This window comes from Rhinolophus sinicus, chromosome 8 (assembly GCF_057876585.1).
Source record: "Rhinolophus sinicus isolate RSI-liver-muscle chromosome 8, RSI-T2T, whole genome shotgun sequence".
NCBI lineage: Eukaryota > Metazoa > Chordata > Mammalia > Chiroptera > Rhinolophidae > Rhinolophus > Rhinolophus sinicus.
In genome coordinates, this window is record NC_142508.1 from 46,167,580 (window position 1) to 46,192,274 (window position 24,695).

General features: G+C 37.3%; 1 protein-coding gene across 4 annotated transcripts in view; it reads right to left on the bottom strand.

The window, feature by feature from the left end:
* LOC148757569 (uncharacterized) overlaps window positions 1–24,695 on the bottom strand; it is a 64,427-nt gene that overhangs the window by 23,670 nt on the left and 16,062 nt on the right. Inside the window, exons 2-6 of one of the 4 annotated variants that reach the window (XM_088800674.1) lie at window positions 12,427–12,705; window positions 11,938–12,033; window positions 4,776–4,848; window positions 2,074–2,200; window positions 1,680–1,775 (exon numbers count right to left, since the gene is read on the bottom strand). In XM_088800674.1, the coding sequence (XP_088656800.1) occupies window positions 1,680–1,775; window positions 2,074–2,200; window positions 4,776–4,848; window positions 11,938–12,033; window positions 12,427–12,608 (574 nt within the window). In that variant the 5' untranslated portion in view covers window positions 12,609–12,705. Of the gene's footprint in view, window positions 1–1,679; window positions 1,779–2,073; window positions 2,201–4,775; window positions 4,849–11,937; window positions 12,399–12,426; window positions 12,706–24,695 lie in introns of those variants that run through there. The other 3 variants (XM_088800673.1, XM_074315787.2, XM_074315790.2) reach the window with 3 other exon arrangements.

The window sequence follows — 24,695 nt, forward strand, 5'->3', positions numbered from 1 at the left end:
TTAAAATGAATTTAAATGCTATAAAACAAATCACAGAAAAATTTAAAAAATAAAATATCTATAAAACTTGTAGAGGCCAGTTATTTTAAAAAATCACAAATCATAATAAACACAAAGGAGCTAACTACAAATACATTAAAACATTCATATTAAGGATATCAATCCAAATTAAAATTAAAAAGTGAAAGCACCTTCTGGAAATAGATGTTTTTATTTTATATAGCATCCATAAAAACTGACTAAAAAAAAATGATAGTAATAGATAAAAAGTATAAAATACAGTAGTGAACAAGTTACAGAAAACTGCACCATTAAGGTGAAAATGTCCACTCTCAATATGACACTAAACCCAGTGTATCAAAAAATCATTGTAAAATTTATTAGGGACAATAATGGCATTAAAGTTATATAAGGGACAAAATATCCATATTTTTCACAATTACATATTTAGGTTATGCAAAGGTAAAATGACATGAGGTGTTAGAATTGAAGATGCTTGAACAATAACAACCTAGATAGATGAAACACTGGCCTCCTGGCTGCTCCTTCAACACAGACAATGTGCACCTGCCCCAGAGCCTTTCAATGTTTGGCTTCCTCTCTCTGGAATGCTCTTCCTCCCAGTAACCACATATAATAATTTACCGCTGTACTTCTTCAGGCCTCTGAACAAATGTTATCTTAATGGAAAAAGTTCTCAACACGTCACATAAAATAGCACCCTCTTTCTTTTTAGCACTTATTCCCTCACGTATTATATATTCATTTATTTGTGTATCTCTTTCTGTACTGGAGGGTAAGCTCTGAGAATAGAGATTTTTGTTTATGTTCTATTCACTACTGTAACCTGTGTTGAGAATAGTGCTGGGTGTTTAATAGGTACTCAACAAACATACACTGAATGATGTGCTGTCTTGATTTTCCTCCTTCACACCAAATCTCTTTATCTTGGCCAGCTCTAAATTCTCAATGGAGGTACAGACCCTTTATTTCCAACATTTTATCTAAAGTCAAGGACATGCATGCTCAACTCTCCTCCTATGGCTTCTATGTGGATCAACTCCTCTTCTACATCTTTAGCCCTCACTTTTTGCTGAGCTTCCTATTTTAACCTCTCTTATAGTGATGCTACTTTGTAGAAGTTATGCGTATACATGTTCGAGTACCCCTACTAAGCTGTAAAGTCTATAATTGCTTATTCCTTTTTTAATTTCTGCAGCACCTAGTAGAGGACCTCACACACATTATTATATCAATAAAGGTTCATTAAAAGTATGAATCAATAAGTGTATGAACTACTATATCTGAAAAAACCTCTAAAGAAAATAAGTCTTTGGCAATGTAGAAAAGAATACATTTCAGGAGACAGTTATGCTTTTTAAAGATTAATACAAAAGAGGACGAGAAGCTAATAAGAAACTATGAATAGAAAGGAATATCATTCGGGATGGCGGAAGAGGGTACCAGCTGGTTAGAGTTAGGAGAGAAGTGTAAGAGGAAAAAAGCAAGTAGAGTGTGTTATGTAAGGGGAAAAGGTGAAGTCGTTTGAAAGCTCATGCTAAAAAGGTTTACTTTTGCACAACAGGCCTAAAGCTTTTAAGGGGAGCTTCCCAGATAGCATCTCAAAGGTGCAGACTCTCCACTGACCTATGGGGTCGTTACCGCCATGCCTTACTTACCTGGACACTGGCTTCCTGTTACTTCTCTGTCAACCAACCAGGGCTCCTTCCCCTGCTCCAAGAAGGAGATCACATCTGGTTTAGAAATACAATGTCCTGCTTACAAAAGAAGTAACGAGACATGTTTAGAATGTCCCAGAATTCAAATCCAGTCCCTTCACTAAGAAAAAATCAAGGAAAGGTATAACAGATTTATGAAATATAATAAGGATTTGAAACTTTCCCCATAATGCAATGTAGGTTCTTCTTTCTTACTCTATAATATTAAAAACATTTCTCTGGGAACAGGATGTAGAACTCTAACTGGTTACTTGAAGGTAGGTGAGTATTTCACCCTGGAAGAAGTAGACCTTCTGAGGGCAGAATCTGAATTAATATGGACAGACGTCCTTACCCATTGAAACCAGGTTGTTGTAATTCTCCAACATCACATCTCTGTATAAATCTCTCTGATCATCATTCAGGCATTCCCACTCCTCCTGAGAGAAGTCTATGGATACATCACTGAACATCACTGACTCCTGGAACAACAACCATGTATATAATTTGATTAATAAAAAGTGTTTTGTGAAGGAAAGAAGCAAAAAATAAAGGTGGAGGAAGTGAAAAATAGTAAGCATACAGAGTGGGGCTGAATGTCTGGGAGGCAAGGAGAGGACTGTAAACAAATAAGCATAATGGAATCATTGTGCTCCCATGTCTTTCTGTTTCCTCCAGACAAAACTGCCTGTGTATAGGGGTACACTTCCATTATCTAAATAAGTCTGGGGAGATACAAAGTCTAGCTAAGAGGAGTTTCCTAATTAAATGAAATAGCACAATACTTGTCATACAATATGTCGGCAACACGTTTGGGCTTCTTTCACACTATTTTTCCCAAATACTGAAAAAAAAAAAAAAATTCAGACTAAGAGATAAAGACATTACAATCATCCAGAAAAGAATAGGTCCTATAATAGACATCAAGAATCAGAGAGGCAATAGGATTCTTAACAACTACTAAAAACAAGAAATAAGAACAATTCTTCAATATTCTAATAGAAAAAGGAAATTCTGTCCTAGAATTCTACAACCAAACTATCATTCTGTTATGAGGATTGAAAAAAGACATTCCTAGACATAAAAGGACAAAAGCACAATTTCTTAGGAAACTACCAAAGGATGTGCTCCACCAAAATAGGGAAGTAAACCATAAGAGGAAGACATGAGATTCATGAAATAGGTAAGTTAACACAGGTGAACAGTGAAGGAAAATCCCAGGAAACAAAAACAGGGAAGTCTCAGGAAAACTGCAGCAGGCCTAGAGAATAACCAGACCAGTCGGGGGCAGGGCTAAAAAGGGAAAGGGGATAGGAAACTCCATGTTCAAAAGGAATGATGTGTTTGACCAGATGGAAAACATATTGATTGGCATGTGACAGTGATTCTGTAGATTTTGGATATAAATATATGGACAACTAAGCAAATGTGGGGAAAACAACAATTAACCCCAGGAAAAATAAAAAGTTGTATAAGAATAAAGCTAAGCCAGCTCAGCAGTGAGTGATAACTGCTGTCCTAATATACTCTATACTTTTGATTTAACCAAAAATTGTGATATAATTAATAACAGAATCAGAGAGAATAAAGGATGCAATACAAGAGTACAATGTCCCTTCCACTATGCAGTAAGTCAAGAGATAATACGTATAAAAAAAAAAAGAGAGATAATACGTAAAATTGATTCAGCAAAAGATAGCAAACCATATTTAAGAATTGAGGGCAGCCACCTTTTCAGAGTTGGACTGGTGATGGGGTAAGACTGGAATAGTACTACTTCACTTGTAAATGTGTGTAAAAGGACTTTAAAATAAATTAGAAAGTTAAATTTGCATATAATTCAAGACTATTATATGAGTTATTCTTTGTTACAACAAATTTGTTTCATAAGCATATTTTTTCACTGAATAATATTCTATTATATGGAATATTACCTGGACACTGGTAACAAAAAAAAGTTATAAATAATAACCTTTCTTTGGCTTTCAGACACTGAAACTATAGGTGATCTTTAAAGATCTCCCCAACACCAGCCAAATCTTACTTATAACAACTCATTGTTCAACGGTAAATTCCCTTTGTTTCCGAACCACAGGAAATTGATGCAGGATGATCCAGATTTATACAATGACATTACTGAAGTCTATTTATTTTGGATGATCTGGTAGGGTAGGGTGTCAGAGCTTTGTACTGACCATCAATCATACCCCCAAACCTGAAAGGCTTCAGGAAATCATTCTATGTATTAAGACTAAAATCAAACAAAACCACTCCACGTATTTTCTCATTGGAAAACCTGGGTTTGTGGAAATGATCAGGGCTTTTCTCTATGAGGTGTCCTTAATTACTCATTTGCATCCTATCAAATCACTGTCCAAGCAAATTAGATTCAGTAACAAATGGGGAACACGTTTCTATCAAAATTTCTGGCAGAAGTCTAAGATAGAAGATGCTGAAGAACTTACAAAATGAGTTTGTAAATATTGTTTAAAAGAAGAAGAGGGATCTGGGGTGGGGGTGCAGGTTTTTTTTAGGAGGAAATAGGGGTCAGGTTCCTGAAGGGGGACCCATGTCAACCAGCGTAAAAATTGTTTTTTCCCAACCTGGTCTCAGTCAGACCACTTTTACATTATGTAATTCACAATCTCTCTGTGGGAACAAGGATTCTTGATGAAATTTGTAAGGAATTTTCTGATAAATTTTCATCGGATTAAGACCTCTTCAGAGAAACTTGTTACCCAACCATTTGGTCCTCTAACAGTTACCTGTAAGTTAAGAGTGTAAAGATCTTTAAGCAGTCTTTTGTTTTTTTCCAACAATGATTATCTAACCACTTCGTTTTTCCATAACTATCTCCACCAAGAGAGAAATGTCTGATTTGGCTTACTGGAGAACTTCTTTAGAGCAAGGGTACAAGAACTTTGACATTGCTTATAACTAACTGCCTGAAAGGTGTTTTGAAAAAACACCAAAAAGCAACATGATGAAGGAAGCAAATATTTACATATACTAAGGGTAAAAATTACTCTATTTGAGCAAAATAAAACAGAATCTCACCCGAGCCATGGCTTTGATATTTGCAGAAAAGGACCAGTCCTCCTCTGGACTCCTCTTTTGGAAAAAGGTAGAGCTGGGGGAGGCAAAAGAAGCTACATGAAATCCTACTTGCCTTATAGTTCCCAAAATGAACATTTCCTCTGTTCACGCCACATAAACACTTGAGGGGTTATTTGTGAAAAGAATGGGCAAATATCTCATTATCCCCAACTTCAGAAACCTCAGGCTTTGACAACAGCAGGTAAATTTGTATACTCTGATAGGGCTAGAAAAATATACTTTGCATATATGCACACATACAGACAAAGACAGAATTTTGTTTTATACAAATTGTAGCATATTGAACAGTTACACATATTGCTATTTTTACTTACTAGTTGGACAGGATCCCAACTAGCACATACAGAGTTACATAATTCTCTTAGCTACACTGTATTTCACTAAATGGATATACTTTATTTAAACAATTTGCTGCCGATGATCATCTGGGTTATTTCCAGTCTTTCCCTATAAGAATGTTGTAATAAAGATCTTTGTACATATACCATTTTACCAGCATACGAGTTTTGAATGATTACTTCCTAAAAGTTGATCATAATCATTTCAGTTTGGATATACATTGATCAAACCAATTTCCAATGGTCTTGGGTTGTATAATACAATCAGGTCCCAAGTCCTGAGTAAGAAACAAATGACTGATAAACCAGATCCTCGATTCTTGCCTTAAGATAACTGAAATCCAGAAAAGGAAACAAAGTAATACTATTGAAACTTTAGAAAGATATTAAAATTAGCAAAAAAGGAAGGAATTAAGAGCATAGAAATAATGTAGAAATGGACTAACCCCACATTACTGATGCTTTAAAATAGCTTTTGACTGTACGTGAAGTAATAATTTGAATAATCATGTATATTCCATGTGCTTAAGATGTTTGAAATGTCCCAAAGAACAAGTTATACTAAAATACTAATAGAAGTCTAAGTTGTTTAAGGAGAGGAACTGAATTTGCGATTAATGCTTAAATTTTCAAGAAAATCATTTTTGCTTATTAGATATAGGAACATAATAAACTGAGCATTGTAAAAGTATATACGGCAGTGAGCATTCCTCCTTATGCACAAAGCTCCTTGATTATTAAACAATTTATCAATAATTTCATGTAAAACTAACGACCCAGGAAGTAGCACCATGTTATCAATTATTTAATGGCTACTTCTAACCCTAGACACGCACTGCTGCGTTTCCTGAGGTGTACACATATTCCAGGAAATGAAAACCAAAGTAATCTATACATGCCTCTTCTTTAAAACCTGAAAACACTTCTTTAATATTATTATTATTACTATTTATTAAGCCCTTAGTATTATTTTTATCAGCCATATAGTCTGTTATGTACCAGGCATTGTGCTAGATACTAAAGAATCAACAGTAATCCAGAAAGACTTGAAAACCAAGTTCCTCCTCCCACACTCCCCACTTTAGGTCTCCCTCCAGTCTTTCCTCCTGGCCTTTCCCTGGTAAAAGGGACATCCTTGAGTGCTGTACCTTCCAAGTAGAATGAGCGGGAAACAACCTTACTTCAATAGCTCTTAGTATATTTGTCACATTACCAACCCTCTTCCTCTTTCACATACAGGGTATCCTCACAGGCTATATTCTTGCGTCTGGGGGATCTGCTCCTCCCTTTCAAAAAAGCCAAAAATCTCTGTGGCCAAGACCACTGTGTACTGTGCGTGCAAAACGACCACACATGAGGTATGGAGCATTTTGCAAAAAGATAAGACTACAGAGAAGAAAGTCCTTTGAAACTGAGCAAGTAACTTACATTTTTTGAATATTCTGCACTCTTACCTATCTTCTCATAAAAGGATTATTACTTCACTTACAGTAAATTTTAAATTATTTCCAGTATTATCTTGAAAATCTCCTGTATGTTAGTAACAGAAAAGCAGTTTAATTTGTCTATTATAATGAGAAGGCTAGAAGTAGGTAGTAGCTGGCCTTGGCCCCATAGTTGTTTTAGATACAATATCTATCATATAATTAAAAATTACTAGACATGCAAGGAGATAAAAACAGAAAATAGGAGCAGAACCACAGATAATTCAGATACTGGATAAATAAATTATTTAAAATTGCTATAATTAAAAAGAACATAGAAAAAACAGGAGTATAAAAGATACATGGGACACAGTCAAAAGAGTTACCATACATGAAAAGAGTCTCAGAAAGAGAAAAGAGATTAGAGAAGTAACATTGAAGGATTAACTAATCAAAAGCCTCAATACAAATTTTAAGAAGCTCAGCAATAATAAAATGGAAAATATATAACAAACAAACGAAAAAGCAAAACCACAACAACATAGTCAAGTTGCTGAAAAACAAAGGAAAAAAATCTTAAAAGTACCTAAAGGAAGAAAAAACATTACCAAAAGCACTGATGAAAAAGAGAGGGTTACACAAATGAACAATATCGGGAATGAAAAAGATAACATTATTACAGATGCCATAGACATTAAAAAGATAATAAAAGAACACTAATAACTTTATGTTCTTAAGTGTGAAACCTTAGATGAAAAAGACAAATTCCTTTAAAACATGCCAAAAATGACAAAACAAAAACAGCAGAACATCTAAAGAGTTAAATTAAGTCCATAATTTAAAATCGTCCTAACAAGAAAATTTAGGCCATGAAGCTTCACCAAATTTATTCTTCTAAATTTAAGGAACAACTTTATTCTTACATGTAATGAATAGAGAAACACAGGGAATTCTTCCCAACTCATTTTATGAGGCTAATATAAGCCTGATACCAAAACTTAACAAAGATATCAGAAGAAAATTATGGACCAATATTTCTCATGAACATATGTGCAGAAATTCTACACAAAATATTAGCAAATCTAATCCTGTAAAATTTTTTTAAAAGTTTAATATATTATGGCCAAGTAGGGTTTACTTCAGGAAGGAAAGGTTGATTTGACATTTGAAAATCAACACAATTTATCATATTAATGTTAAAAGAAAAACCACATGATCCTCTCGATAGACACGGAAAATACATTTGTCTAAATTCATCCCTCATTAATATAAAAAAGTCTTAACAAATGAGAAAGAAAACTTCCTGAACTTGATAAATAGCATCTACAGTAGGCATTTTATAGATAAAAGGTCAATATACAAAAAGAAACCATACTTCTAGCAATAAACAATTAGAAAATTAAAAAATTTAAATACCATTTAGTTTCAACAATAACATCAAATACCCAGGTATAAATCTAACAGATGTGCACTGAAAACTACAAATTGCTGAGAGAAATTAAAGGCCGTAACAAATGTAGACATTTATCATATTCATTAGTTGAAAGATTCAATATTGACAAAATGTCATTCTTGCCAAATTAACGTATAGATTCACAAACAAAATCCCAGCAAGGACTTTTCTTTTTTTGGCAAGAATCAACACGTTGAGGACCGGCCCGGTGGCTCAGGCTGTTAGAGCTCCCTGCTCCTAACTCCAAAGGCTGCCAGTTCGATTCCCACATGGGCCAGTGGGCTCTCAACCACAAGGTTGCCAGTTCAGCTTGAGTCCCACAAGGGATCCGCCCCCTGCAACTAAGATTGAACACGGCACCTTGAGCTGACCTGCCGCTGAGCTCCCGGATGGCTCAGTTGGTTGGAGCCTGGCCTCTCAACCACAAGGTTGCCAGTTGGACTCCTGCAAGGGATAGTGGACTGCGCCCCCTGCAACTAGCAATGGCAACTGGACCTGGAGCTGAGCTGCACCCTGCACAACTAAGACTGAAAGAACAACAACTTGAAGCTGAACAGCACCCTCCACAACTAAAATTGAAAGGACGACAACTTGACTTGGAAAAAACTCCTGGAAGTACGCACTGTTCCCCAATAATGTCCTGTTCCCCTTCCCCAATAAAATCATAAAAAAAAAAAAAAGAAAAGAAAGTGTCTTTCCTTAATAAAAAAAAAAAAAAAAAAGAATTAACACATTGATTCTAACATTTATAGGAAATTGAAAGGATGCACAATAGGCAAGACAGTCTTGATAAAATAGAAAAAAAGTTGGAAGATTAATACTACAGATTTCAACAAAGTGGTATGCAAAAACAAATAATAAAACAATACAGTCCAGAAAGAGAGGCACATATATAATATCACCTGATTTATGATAAAAGCTCCTTTTAATTCAGATGCGCAAGGATGGTGTTTTCAATAAATCACTGGAACAACTGGGTACTTGAATGAAAAAAAATTAACCTTTATCCGTATCTCTCACCATACATAAAAATTAATTCAAGATATATCACAGACTTAAACGTGAATGCTGAATCTATAAAGCTTCTTTTTTTTAACATTGACTCACTGTATTTTTTTTTAAGATTTTATTTTTATTTATTTACTTATTTAAGGAGGGTGAAGCTCACAGTGGCCCATGCGGGGATTGAACTGGCAACCTTGGTGCTATTAGCACCACGCTCTAACCAACTGAGCTAAATGGCCATCCCTCTGTAAAGCTTCTAAAAGAAAACATAGAATATCTTTAAAACCTTGGAAATAAGCAAAGATTTCTTTTCAAGATACAAAGAAAATCACCAATTATAAAAGACAAAGGGCTAAAAACCTGCTAGAAAAATGGGGAAAAGCATAAGTAGGCAATCACAAAAAAAGATTTTAAAATGCTCAAGCACACTCATATTTAAAGAAATAAGAGAACACTGAGATACTGTCTTTCATGTATTCAATTGGTAAAAACTAGAAAGCATGATAACACATTCTGTTGGCGAGGCTGTGGAGTCGGGAAACAGGCACTCTTAAACATTGCAAGTGGGAATGAAAACTGATACAACAGTCCCAGAAGGGAATTTAGCAATACCTAACAAAACTGCATATGTACTTACCTTTTGACCCAGCAATCCCACTTCTAGGAATTTACCCTGAAGATCTGCCTCCAGCAATACAAAAATACATATATACAAAGTCATTTATTGAAGCACTGTTTCCAGTAGCAAAATATTGTAAATGACCTAAATGTCCATAATAGAAGAGTGGTTGAATGGACTATGATAAATCCATATACTGGAATATTATGTAACTGTAAAAACAAGAACTATGAGTCAATCTCTTCAAATTGTGGTGGAGTAATGCCCAGGATATATCATAAAGTGAAAGAAGTAATGTTCAAAAAAGTACCTAGAGTATGCTATATTGAATGCAAACAATGAGGTTATTCAAAAAAGCACATGTATCTGTTCACTTGTGCAAAAGAAGTACCAGAAGGATAAAGCAGGAACTAATGAGGTTGATTATGTACAGGGAGAAGGCAGGAACCACAATGTTTTCATACTCAAAATATTGTGTCATATAACTAAACAACCAGGATGTGGGGGAACCCAAAGTGTAGCACATAAAGCTAAATGTATGAAAAACGAGTAACAAAACTACACTAAAGAGTCGGGCAAAGAAAAGAACTAAACTGAGAAACTGGAACAGTTTTTGACTATACACTGTAAGGTTAAAGAAAAAGTTGCACACAAATACTTTACTGTAGTAAATTTAGTTTTTATATGAGTATGGTTAGCAATTCTGAAACTACTTTACATGTATTCTAGGATATGTGTAAAAAATTACTGACATTAAGAAACAGTTTTCTCATTGTCAGAGAAAGAAGTTACAAATATGGAAATAGCCAAACCTGATGAGAGACAATTCTCTTTGGGTTTTGCGTGTTTCTGCACACCTCGCCATCAGAGGCACTAAGTGCTATTATTCTGTACTATTTCTCCAAGATGTTTATATAGTGAAGAGCCTTGAAAGACAGAGATATTCTGTCTTTAGAGCAAAGGGCAGACATGCTTACTACCCATTATAAAAGATTCAGGTTCTCTAAATTCATGGGAGCACACAAATACCTTTGCATTTTGCATCACCCTATGGGTGCAAGTGAGCCAATGTAAGATAATGTTTATATTTTGGTTATTGCTATGATCAATAAACTGTCTTTCATCTCTGACCCAGAACTCTCATGTCTTTTGCCAACATCTATGAAACTGGGGCAAACTAACTTGTTAACTTACAAGTAGGGTAAAATCTCAGACATTTCACAGTTGTTGACAGAATCCTGTGGTATTGGATTAGAATTGAAAGTGTGAGTATAAACTGGTGGTTTTTTAATATATACAAATAATTGGTAGATAGATAAATAGATACAGATGTGTATATACACATTTGTATATTTGGAATAGAAATAAAAACAGCGTTGTGTTCTTAAGAAAGAACATCAGTTACAAAGGAACTTTTTTTAAATGGGGTGCTTGCTCTTGCTTAGATCTCAGATTCTAGAGACATAGCCTTTTCATATATCACTCAGCAATTCCAATGGTAGATAGAAAAACTCATGCACATGCACCCTATGTAAAATAATGCTTGTGGCGTTTTTATAAAGTAAAAAAACAACAACTAGAAATAACTCAAATGTCTATCATTATTAGAAAGGATGAATAATAGTGGATCAAAGGAGGAATACAATATAACAAAGAAACATGAACCACTACTAGATCTAATATGGAAAATTCTCAAAAAGTTGTACAAATGAGCAAAAATAAGATATGATGGCAGGATTCATATAAAGTTTAAAAACAAAAGAAAACTTCAGCATAATGTTTAGAGAGGTATATATAAGTGAAAAAAACCTCATACATTAATCCAATCACACAAATCACATAAACACCATGGGAACATAAAGCTCAAGATAACCTTCGACCAAAGCCAACAGGGCCGCATACACAGGGCCGCACACGGTCAGGCATCACACACCTGTAAGTGGTCACAGTCACAATATTCACAGGTACCCCACCTCTACTCTGCAGCACACGGTCACAATCACACATCCCTACGGGAACAAACGCTATCACATCCACCAAGTCAGAAGCTCCCCATAACCGCACACACAAAGCCGCACGTGGTCCCAATCACTCACACTCACACACTCACACACACACACACACACACACACACATCACTCGGTAGCGACCAGTCCAGTCTCCCAGACTGCTACACACGGTAATCATGGAACAGCAAGTCACAACCACACGGTCAGTCACCACACACCACCACACAGACATAATCACGTAATTTGAAGCTCACCTCCTCCGCGGTACAAAGCTGAGGCTCCGGCTCTGGCTCCGCCCTCTCCTCCCGCTCCTCACCTCAGGCCTTCGGACCTTCCAAAGCTGCAGAACCCTACGGAGATAACACTATAGCAACTGTTGGTGTAGACCTGAGGGTCCCGCCAGCGCGTGACTTTGAGGCTGAATTCACGCGAGAATCACGTTCATGCCGAGCAGTCCTCTAGGAAATGTAGTCAGATAAGTTATCTGAGGCGGGCAAGATGGCACAGGACCCTCAGGATTTCTGTCAGGGCTTAGCTGTGGCCCCGCCGGAAAGTTTCTGCCCTCTCATCGAACCACGCACCGGAGGCCTCACAGAGCCCGGCTAAGCCTCGGACCATAGCTCCCAAAGAAGGGCACTCCGACGCGTTTGAAATGGGTTTCGTTCTGGGACCGTTGTACTACCCCAGGAGTTGGACAGGCTCAGCGATAGGCGGGCTAGTTTGCAAGGGAAGATAATACGCACCGCCGAGCCTTCTGGGAAATGTAGTTCAGAGCTGGGAAAGCGGTGAGCGCACCGTTTGAAATTCGCCTTGATTCTTCACACCCTACTCTTAGCAGCACCCGGAGTTTTCTGGGAGTGTAACTGAGCCCGAAGAGTGCACAGGTTTCCTGAGTCTCCGTTTTGGCCGTTTTTCTTTCCTGCATGGCTTTCGCTTGGGGTTCCTCAGTGCAGAGGAGTTCTGGAACCTGAGCTTCTGAGTCCCAAAGCTGGTCAGGGAAGCCGAAGGAGGAGACCAGGAACCTGAAAAGGGATTAGGGAGGATGGTGGGGAGGAATCGCTAAACGTGAAACCGGGTGGGGGAGGCCAAAGGGGAGTTTCCAAAATTGCGAAGGGAGCTGGTATTATTGGGCTGCTGACTTTTGTGTGAATGTCCGGACCTGAGGAGAATAAGTGGGCGGTGAGACAAGTTTTGTAGGGAAAAAGTCATTGAGTCTAAGCGTGTGTGTGACTTAGCGTGTAGTGGGTCGTAGAGAGGAGAAACTGGATTCAGGATTTTGTGTGGGAGTGTGTGTGTAAGCGTGAGACTGGGATGATATTTTGGAGAGTAATCTCCGATCTTCATCGGTAAAACAACAAAGATATCTCCTCCTGGAGCATCATATATATATATTTTTTGAAAATCTGATGGGAGAAAGGTTAAGTAATTGAGCTGATAAATGATTTAAAGCTTGACTTGTATGTAAAACCAGAAGCATCTATTACAGAATAGAAATAAAAACAGCGGTGTGTTCTTAAGAAAGTAGGTCCGTTTCAAAGGAATTTTTTTTTTAAATGGGGTGCTTGCTCTTGCTTAGATCCCAGATTCTAGAGACGTAGCCTTTCTATCTTACGGGTTTTTTCCGAGTACTGAGGAGGGGTGTCGATCTAAGGTCTGAGAGAACTGATTTGTAAAGTTCTGGACTAAGACATAACTTTAAAGTTTGAAGGGTAGTGTCGACCATTACAAATAGCAGAGAAGAGAATTAGGCAGTCATTCCCGTTTTCTGAAGAAAAAAACCATGGTTTAGAGAGAGCAAGGAATGTAACTTGATTCCGTTCAATTCACGGAGCCTATTCTGTTCAACTGATTTACTAACCTCTGGTTACCTCCAGGCCAGTTGGATTTTGTTAGGTATGAAAAATTGCTTCTAACTGCAAAGATGCTTTCTCCAAATATTTCATTGCAGTTACTTTTAACGTAATTTTAAATAAAAGGCGAAAGTAAGGTAGTGGTTATAAAATTCGTGTAAATAAACAATATATACAAACGAAACCTTGGAATAGGACTAAATGCTTAAAAATAATCTTAGCAAAAAATAAAACCTATATAAAAAAGTTTAAAACACTACTGAAAGACACACACACACAAAAATACTTAGCAAATGAAAACATTATACTATATTCTTGAATAGAAATCCTTTTACCATAAACATGTCATTTTAAATTAGTTTATGAATTTAACATTATCACATTAAAAATAATATATTTTTCTAAATAGACAGGGATTATTCTGAAATTCAAGTGAAAAAAAAACAAAGGATAATGTTACCGGTACAGGGGTCCTTGCACCTCTCAGTACAGAAATCAAGAGTGAGTGAAACAGTTTGCAGAGAGAAAGGTTTATTACAACGAAAGCTTGATGCACCAAGGGAGAACACTCGTAAAGAGAATGGATGTGGCTTCCCGAGGTCTGTGGACACATCGTTTTTATGGATCTCGGGCTTAGGGGCTGGGTTAATTTTGAGTAAGGGGGGGGAATATTCATGAGATTTCCTGGAATGCGGCGGGGAATTCCCAGAATTAGGTTGCCACACTCTTTTTTGGTCTTACATGCGCCGCTCCGGATCTGTCATGGCACTGGTAGGTATGTTTAGTATGGTAATAGGACAGGTCACTCAGAGGACAACTAACTGGTGCGGAGGCTTGGTTTGGGGGACTTTTCCCAAATATGATTACATTTCTTTTGCAGTTACCGCTCCAACTATTCTTGTTTTTATTGGTGGGGAAGTATAACTCGTGGTTGCTTCCCCAGCAGCATGTTTTGGCTACGTGACTACCAACCACAATATACAGTATATGGGGGGGGGGGGGGGGCGGCGGTGGGAGGGGTGAGCAGTGTGGGACAATTGGGGCTAGTCTTACCCAGATAACAAAACATACTCTAAAACTTCAAAAATTGAAATAATATGGGACTGTCGTCTGCCTGGACAGACCAGTTGAACAGAGAAGAGAATCCAAAAATAGAACCAAATGAAGTATTTCAGAATATGGTGAATGGGACACTTCAAATCAATTGGGAAAGATGGACTTTTCAAGAAAGGTAATAGGGACAATTTGGTAGCCTTTCTGAAAAAAGAGAATGGATCATGCTGTGTACTGAACCCAGAGTCAACTCCAAATCGGTCAAAATTGAAAACTAAAACAAAAATTACAAAACAACATTTGAGTGAATTACATTATAGCCATAGAATACGAGGCCTTTTCTAACTTCAAAATCCAAAAATCAAAACATAAAAGATTGATCATCCCTACTACATGAAAAAAACAAAAGTTAAAGTGACAAACTGGAAATATTTGCATTTTATGTTACAAACAAATGGATAATCTCCCTAATATATAAGGAACACCAAAAAGTTGATTTAAAAAAGACTAACAATGCAATAAAAATGGAGAATTAGATTAACAAGTAATTCAGAGTCCACATATGCTCACCCTCATCCATAATAAGATAAATGCCATTAAAACTATACAGAGATACTGTGTCTTATGGACTAAAATGGCAAAAATTGCCCAAATTTGAAAACTTATATTGCTAGAGGGACTGAAGATTAGTATAACCTTCTTGGAAGGCAATTTTGGCAGTTCTTTCAAAATTCCAATTGTATTTACCCTTTTACAAAGCAATCCCCCCTCTGGGGTTTTATCCTACAGACCTAGGTAGGATGAGGCATATCCAAGGTTATTCATGTAGCATTCTTCACAATACAAAAATAGACATAGATAAGCTATTGAACATAGTGTAACACTATGTAATTAGAGGGGGGAAAAAATGAAAGCATTCTTTTTGGCCTGATATGAAAATCCCACAAAATAAATTAAGTAAAAACAAAAAAGATGCAGAACCTTATGTTATATGTATGCTACTTTTGTATAAGAATAAATATTTGTACTTGCATAAAGAACTGAAATTTGCATAAGGAACTAATAAAAGTGATTTCTGCGGCCAACATTGGACACAATAGGGACAAAGAAGGGAGTAATTTTCACTTTTTTTGGATACAGTCTTTCTATATAAGTTTTTATTCATTATCATCTTTACATGACATGAAAGAGTTGATTTTTTGTGTTCATCACATTTCTTTTCAGAAAGATGTCACAACTACATTCTTGACAATTTCCTTGGCTTCCTTGAAACCACTCTTTCATTTTTCTAATTCTAATCATCTGATCATTAAAACAAATTATGAACAACAGCAACAAAAACATCAGTGAATTGTTTTTCCACTTGTCTTTTAAAATTAGGATTCTGTCATTTACCATCTTCTCTTACCATTTTTTTTTTTTTTTTTTTTTTGAATAACCATATCCCACTACCATGGCTTCAACATTTACTGATTCATGACCAAAAAAGTTGTTTCCATTCTACGTCTATCTTTTTTTGTGTGTGTGGTAAGTTGTACGCATACGATTAAGATAAAATTTACCATGTTAATCATTTTTAATGTATGGTTCTGTGCCATTAGTCCATTCACATTTCTGTGAAATCATCCCTATTATCCAGCTCCAGAACTTTTTCATCATCCAAACTAAAACTCTGTACCCATTAAACAATAATTGGTCATTCCCCCTCCGTGATAATCATTGTTACTTTATGTCTATAAATTTGACGCTTCTAGGTATTTCTCATAAGTAGAACTATACAATCTTTTGTGTCCAGCTTATTTAGCTTAGCATATAATGTTTTAATGGTTCATCCATTAAATCAATGTTCATCCAATTCAATGTCATGAGCATTTTCCCTTATGTTTTCTCCTAAGAGTTATAATTTTAACTCTTTGTTTAGGTCCTTAGCCTGTATCAGAATTTCATTCCTTATAAAGGCTGAATAATATTTCGTTGTATGTTTAAACCACATTTTGTTTATCTAATTTATCTGTTGAAGGACATCTAAATTGTTTCCATCTTTTGGCCAATGTGAATAATGCTGCTATGAACTAGGATGTACAAATATCTCTTTGACATCCTGCTTTCAGTTCTTCTGTGTATACCTAGAAATGAAATTACTGAATCTTATGGTAATTAAATGTTTAATTATTTGAGGACTCTCCATACTGGTTTCCACAGTGACTGCACCATTTTACATTCCCATCAGCAATGCCCAATTTCTTCATCCTCATCAACACTTCTTATATTCTGGTTTTAAAAAATAATAATAGCCATCCTAATGGCTATTACAGTTTTGACTTGCATCTCCTTAATGATGTTGAGCATCTTTTGGTGTGCTTATTGGCCATCTATACATCTTCTTCGGAGAAGTGTGTATTCAAGTCCTTTGTAACTTTTTAAAATGTTGTTTGTTTTGTTGTAGGATTTCTTTATTTTGGATAGTAATACCTGATCAGATATATGATTTGCAAGTATTTTCCCATTCTGTGGGTTGCCTTTTCACTCTTGATAGTGTCCTTTGATGCACAGTTTTTAATTTTGATGAATTCCAGTTTATCTATTTTTTTCTTTTGTTGCCTATGCTTTTGGTGTCATGTCCAAGAAATCATTGCCAAATTCAATGTCATAAGCATTTTCCCTTATATTTTCTTCTAAGAGTTATAATTTTAGCTCTTTGTTTAGGTTCTTGATCCATTTTCAGTTGATTATTTTATATGGTATAAGAGTCCAACTTTACTCTTTTGCATGTGGATATCCAGTTTTCCCAGCATCGCTAGATTATTTCCAGGCTTATATAATACTAACACTAATTTATTTGTAATAAATAGTTGTTTTTGTTTGAGGGTTCCCAAGTCTACCCTAAGATTTGATGATTCAGTTGAAGGACTCATAAGACCCAGAAAAGCTCTTACACTCATGGTTATGATTTATTACAGTGTGTGGTCACACAGCAGCCTAGCCGTTTGTCCCCTCCAATCTTTCCTTAGGGAAAGAAGACTGCGGGACTGTCCCTCTTTGAGGTTGCGTTCATTTATCCTAAGTCTCCCTATTTGGTTCTTGTAAACTGGGTCTGCAGTCAAAGACAAGTAAAGTGTCCTCAAGGGAGGAACGACTTAAGCCAGACGGGACCCCATTGGGACCCCCATGAGTTAACATAATAAAAGTCAGGAGGTAGCCATACCCCTCCTCCTCACCATTATGGGAAGCTGCTAATGCATGCCCCAGTTGTTGTCCTGCACCCTGCTGTGCAAAGGACTTCTTAGAGTGATAAGATATCGCTCTTCCTGCTTAGCTCATGGGATGGTTTTACCTTGTGAGACTTGCTCCCCCAGGGGGTTGTACACACCCACCTTAGTCGCCTGGGGACAATGAGCATTGGTTGCTTTGGGACAGATATCTGGGAATTGGAAAAATTTTTATGGTGTGGTGTGAGAGTTTCCCGGACCCTGCCTCTAATCATGTAATGCTTATTGTAAGAAATCAATAAATACCCACGACGACCCGATTCGGGGCTCCAGTCCCTTGAGGCTGCGAGTCCCTCAGTCCTCTGTGATTTAACTGTATTTGAGTCTCTGTCTCTTTATGATAGTTTAACTCTCACTGCCTCCCTCGCCTTCCCATGGCTTGTGTTGTGCAGGTCATAACAACAGTGAAAGGAGACAGATTAAAACCATCAAAGGAAAAACAAGCATACAGTAGAGTTTAGGAGAGAACACGCACAAGCTTCTAGTTGTCCTCTCGCAGTGGAGTTGCACAGACAGCACATGCAAAGTGTTGCCAACTAGGATAGCTTACTCAGGCTTTGGTTCCCAGGGTTTTTAATGGGGGTCAGTCACATAGCCATGAGGGTTCATGTGAATGACCTCAGCCCCCCAAGAGATCAAAGTGATAAACAGCATGGTTCAGCACCCCTGGCATACAAAAGCAAGTATTCACCATAAATCACATTGTTAATATAAACAATCTGGTGTGACTCTAGGTCTCAGAAATTTTAAGACACTCTTCTCAGGCAGATCAGGCAGGATATTTCAAGGGCTCAGAGGCTGTCTCCCAGGAGCTGGTCAAGAGCCAATCCTTTCTTTGGAATATGCAGGGGTTGAGCATCCCAAGCATGCTGAGCTAACTCTACTACACACTTTTACGTATAGATTTGTATATCTATGGTAAATCCCCAAACTGGAAGTGTTCTGTCAGAGGTGTTAAATATATATGCAATTTTGATAGATAAAAGGTGAACTGCTGTTCAAAATCTGTGGATGAAAAAGGGGTTCTACAGAAAATAACCTCACAAAGGTGATCTGATCATAAATTCCTAACTAGGTAAGTCATGGTGAGTAGTCACATCCCAGGCCTACAACTTCTTTAATAAAAGGTTTATCTGTACCGTAAGCAAGCCCTATCCATTGTTTCTGTGCATCTAGCTTAACACACCTTTGAAATGCCTCCTTTCAGACCCCTTAAGCTGAAACAACTCTCAAGGGAGCAGTTAACGATCCTGTAATTCAATCCCTTGCTTTCTCCCACCTTCATATAATCTTCCTTTCAGTCCCTCTTTAATTCCAAATGCGTAAGAGAAGCTGTAAACTGCTATTCTAGGAAGCATTTTTCTTGGTCTGTTGAGATCTTGTTTCCAGATGTATCCTGTTTGGCTCGAATAAATTTTTATAAAAATTCTCTACATGTTTGGATGTTCTTATGTCAACAAATGTTAAACCAATTTACAGTACTACAAGAAAATGAATGAAACTGCCTTTTACCTATTCTGTAAGGTCCATTTATTCAGCAAGTTATATTGAGTGCTAATTATATGATAGACACTAAGATACATACATCAATCAATAAAATGGACAGATACTATAACCCGGAACCAGCTCAAAACGGTCCTATCCTGTTTAATGAGATACTGCGTTACTTTTCAGGGACAATAGACCAAAACTGCAAGTCATACAGCTGAAACATGCAGAGGAGAAAACTTTGACCTCCAGCTGCACTTGGAACCAAAGTCTTGCTACCCCTCCCCACCATGGAACCAAAGGACCAGGACATAACCAGAACTTGAATGCCAGAACCCCTTCAGAAGCCAAGGGTCCCTTGTCCAGGAAGATCTGGTATTGACACCTCTTTACTATAAATGATCAAATTTTGAGGTCCTCCAATTAAAACTTGCCCCACCAGCGCTTCCGCATACCTGTTCCCCCTAACCTTAAAAACCCTTAACCTAGTTCTGCAAGTGAGATGGTTGTGAGGCACTCTCAGGTCTCCTATTTTCTCGGTTTGCGCCTTCTCAATCAGTAAACCTTTCCTTACTCCAAACTCTGACATTTTGAATTTTGACCTTTTGAAGTGTTGGGCATATGAACTTTGGTTCAGTAATAAAATCCTTATCTTCAAGGAGATTTCCATGTAGTACTGCCAGACAATAGAGGGTGGAAAGAGACAATAATCAAATATGTAAGTGTGTATGAGTTCAAATGGTAATAAATGGCTTGGAATATAATAAAACAGAAAACAATAGGGAATGACAGAGAGATGCAATCTTAAAGAGAGTTGTCAGGAATGATTTCATTGTGAAGGTGAAATCTGGCTAAGATTTGAAAGGGAAGAAGGGACCAAGACATGGATATTTTGAAGGAGAGCATTTTAGGGAGAAGGAATAGCAAGTACAAAGGCCCTGAAGCAGGAGCTAAATTTGAGGATAAGGGCATAATCCTTCAGACTTCCAAGTCTGCTTAAGACTGACACCAGCTGCAAGTTCAGGGTCCCCATGGGCACCTTCACTTAAGATCAGCTTGCCAAAAATTTGAAGGTCTCATAGATGACCTCAGTTTCAGTAATTTGCTATAACAGCTCATAGAACTCAGGAAAATGCTACTTGTTATCATAGTTTTATTACAACAAAAGGAAAGAAATCAGAACCAGCCAAAGAAAAAGACACAGAGAGAAGAATCTAGGACATGGAGGGTTCCAAATGCACAAACTTCCATGTTTCCATGACCTTCCCAGTGTCATTGTGGGACAATATGTGCCTAGAGTATTGCCAACCAAGGAAGGTCACCAAAGCTTCTATGTCCCAAGTTTTTATCAAAGCTTTATTACAAAGGCGTGACTGAATCACTGCTCATGTGATTGCACTCAATCTCTAGCCTCCCTCCACTCACTAGCAGTCAGGCTGTTATATGGCTCAAAGCCCCAACTGTTTAATCACATGGTTGGTCTTTCTGGTGTGGCCAGTCCACACCCTGAGTCATCTTACCATAAACTATTGAGGGTCCCACCGTAAATCACCTCACTAACAAAGTAGTAGGTATGGTCTGAGGGTCCATCATGAACAGACTCCCTGTCACTTGGGAAATTCCAAGGTTTTAGATGCTACCTCCTAGGTTCCCAGACAAAGGCCAGACCTCTCTTTATGTAAAGTTGTTTTTGTTTTTTTAATTGGGGAATACTGGGGAACAGTGTGTTTCTCCAGGGCCCATCAGCTCCAAGTCAAGTCATTGTCCTTCAATCTAGTTGTGGAGGGCACAGCTCAGCTTCAAGTCCAGTCGCCATTTTGAATCTTAGTTGCAGGGGCCGCAGCCCACCATCCCATGCGGGAATTGAACCGGCAACCTTGCTCTTAAGAGCTCGCGCTCTAACCAACTGAGCCATCCGGCTGCCCTTAGTAAAGTTAATTCTTCACTACATACTCTCAGTGATCTTGTGAAGAGTTATGTATTCAGATGCAACAAGAAAACTAGTATTTTCAGGCTTTTTTTTTTTCTAAAGACATTTCTCCTCTAGTTTTCTTCCTGCTGTGATCTAAACTTTATATCTAAACTTGTTAGCTGGCTGTCATCCTGCAACATTATATCACCATCCTCTTGGGAATTTTCCTGAACTTCTATCCTGTTTGAGGTGCCTCATTTCCTTAATGTCATCTCTTCCCTTCTCATGAGCTACTACTACATTTTTGTGGAACACATCCTCCAGTAATATCCTGAATAAAGTATTTGAGTCCTTGCATGTTTAAAAATGTCTCTATTTTGTCTTCACATTCATAATTTGGATAGATTTTACTTATAGGTTAAAAAGTTTTTTCCTCAGAATTTGAATGCACTGTACCATAGCTTAACATAAATGTAGAGTTTATGATGGTAAATGTGTGACCTTTGGATACTTGTTCCATTGTATACATGTTCTTTCTCTCCGTAATTAGAATTATCTATTTGTCCCCAGAAATATGAAATTTAACAATGATATGCATTACTGTGACTCTTTTAAAAATTTGCTGTAAAGGACACTCAAGTATATCTTTTAATATGGAGACTCACAACGTAATTTTATGAACTTTTTAGTTTTTTGAAATTTCCTATACTTAATTTTTATCATCTCTCTGGATGTCTTTTTATTTATTTATTTATTTATTTATTTATTTATTTATTTATTTATTTATTTATTATTATGGAAAATTTCATACATATACAGAACTAAAGAGGACTATGTTTAGACAATTGGTGAAGCACTGTGGATTTAGCCTCTTCTAATCTTTTCCCCTCCACTTTTCTAACTGTATTTTTGTATATTTTGTGAGGTTTATTCAACTTTTTCTTCCAAACCTTCTTTTAAATTGACTGTTTCTAAAAATATATTCCTTTATAAGACCATATTAGTTTCACTGCTTTACTGCTGCAGTATTTTCTGTTGGCTATACTTTTTGTTCGTTTGGAGAGTTTCTTCTGGTCCATGCCTTACGTATCTTGTTTTCATATTCAAGGTTTTCTCCAGTTATTTGTGATCCTTAGCAGTCCTTTCAAATTTAATATGAACTAAAAAGTTGATTGTACTATCTGAGTCCATCAGCTGAAGGGGCCTAGGAAGGTAACTCAGTCCCTGTTTTCATCTGCCACCTGCTTTGCCTATTATCCCCAAGTCCGTTGCCTTTGTGACTAAGTTTCTCTAGATAATTAATCTCCTATATCCTGCCACAGTGATATTGTGATAGTCACCTTTCTGAGGTTCACAGACCAGCTGCTCTTTAAAAAATTTTTTTTCAGCTATATTCTTAGTGTACTTTGTAAAAAATCCAATTTTATTGCGGTATAATTTACATACAGTAAAATTTACCCATTTTAATTGATCAGAGTTTGGGAAATGATTAAGAATTATTTGCTAGGGGCCGGCCCGGTGGCTCAGGTGGTTAGAGCTCCATGCTCCTAACTCCGAGGACTGCCAGTTCGATTCCCACATGGGCCAGTGGGCTCTCAACCACAAGGTTGCCGGTTCAATTCCTGGAGTCCTGCAAGGGATGGTGGGCTCCGCTCCCTGCAACTAAGATTGAACACGGCACCTTGAGCTGAGCTGCCGCTGAGCTTCCGGATGGCTCAGTTGGTTGGAGTGCGTCCTTTCAACCACAAGGTTGCCAGTTCAACTCCTCGAGTCCCGCAAGGGATGGTGGGCTGTGCCCCCTGCAACTAGAAAACGGCAACTGGACCTGGAGCTGAGCTGCGCCCTCCACAACTAAGACTGAAAGGACAACTTGAAGCTGAACGGCACCCTCCACAACTAAGATTGAAAGGACAACAACTTGACTTGGGAAAAAGGCCTGGAAGTACACACTGTTCCCCAATAAAGTCCTGTTCCCTTTCCCCAATAAAATCTTTAAAAAAAAAAAAAAAAAAAATTTGCCAAACTGAAGTCAGGAAGCTTTCTCGTATGTTTTCTTATAAAAGTTTTATAGTTTTACATTTCATATTTAGAACTATGATCCATTTTGAGCTATTTTTTTGTATAAAGCTTATGACAAGGTTTATTTTTTTGCATATGGATGTCCAATTATTTCAACACCATTTGTTAAAAACACATATTGATTTGCTTTTGCGCCTTTGTCAAAAATCATATGCAATTACACTTCTGGATTCTAATCTGTTCTGTTTGTCTATTCGCATAGGTACAACACTGCATTGAATCTTACAGATTTACAATAAGCCGTACAATCAAGTAGTATAAGTCATACAACTCTATTCTACTTTTTCACATTTGTTTTGGCTATTCCAGTTCTTGCCTTTGCCTATTTTTAGCTGTTTTGACGTATTTTCTTGAATGCCAGGAGCTCAAACAAAACACACACACACACCGCCATCTTTCCTAGTCTTTGCAGATTGATTTTGTCCTGCGACACACTCTCAATACTTAGCTAGGATTGCTCCGAGCTTAGGCCCCATCCCTAGGTGAAATCTTGTCTTCCAGGTTTTAGCATGCTTTTTGTGTGGGCATGTGTTTCTAAAGTCAATATATAGAGTATAAATAGATATTTGAATGTTCTGCTTTCTCAGTCTTACCCCAGATTCCCCTCCAGGTTGTAGACATCTCCACCAATAATCTCTTGACCCAGGTATCTAAGTGTTTGTAGTCTACCTTGTAGCTATTGTGAGCAGTGCCTATTTTCCCATCTGCATTGTGATTTATGCAAAACATTTGAGTGCCTTGTATCAGCCCTTTTATGTATCCTCAAGAAAGGTTAGAAAAGATGTACACGGTAATTTGTAAGGATAATCTACTCTGCTCCCTCCAGTTTGAGGTGTGTGTGTGGAACTGGGTTGCTGCAGCTTGCTCAAGATCAAGATCTCTGCCACGCTGGGGAGGGGTGGGGCAAGAGTTAAAATGCCACAAAACTTTACTAATATTTTGAAGATGGCTTTTTCTTGATTGGGCATTTGCTTGTTCCTATAAACCTTTGACTGTTTTCCAGAGGTACTACAAAGTTCAGAAAGCTTCGGTTTTATTCAGTTTCTGGAGGCATGGGGGTGAAAATTAGCTTGAAGCTTCCTAGTTCAACATTTTGGTGATGTCACTCCCAGGAATTATATCTGTCATATATTTCCTGTTTCAACAATCCTTATTTTAAAGTGAAATTGGGGGTTAGGTAAGTTTTATAAACTCCCCCCAAATTACCGCCCTTGTTAATGGAGTTGGGATTACACTCCTAATGATGTGTCTTTGTTTTACTTACCATATATTAGGAGCACATAGTAAGCATCTGATCAGATGCTTAGCCCGTATGTAACTGACTGTGGTAGGATTAAGCAGGAAATGGATTGTCTTAACTT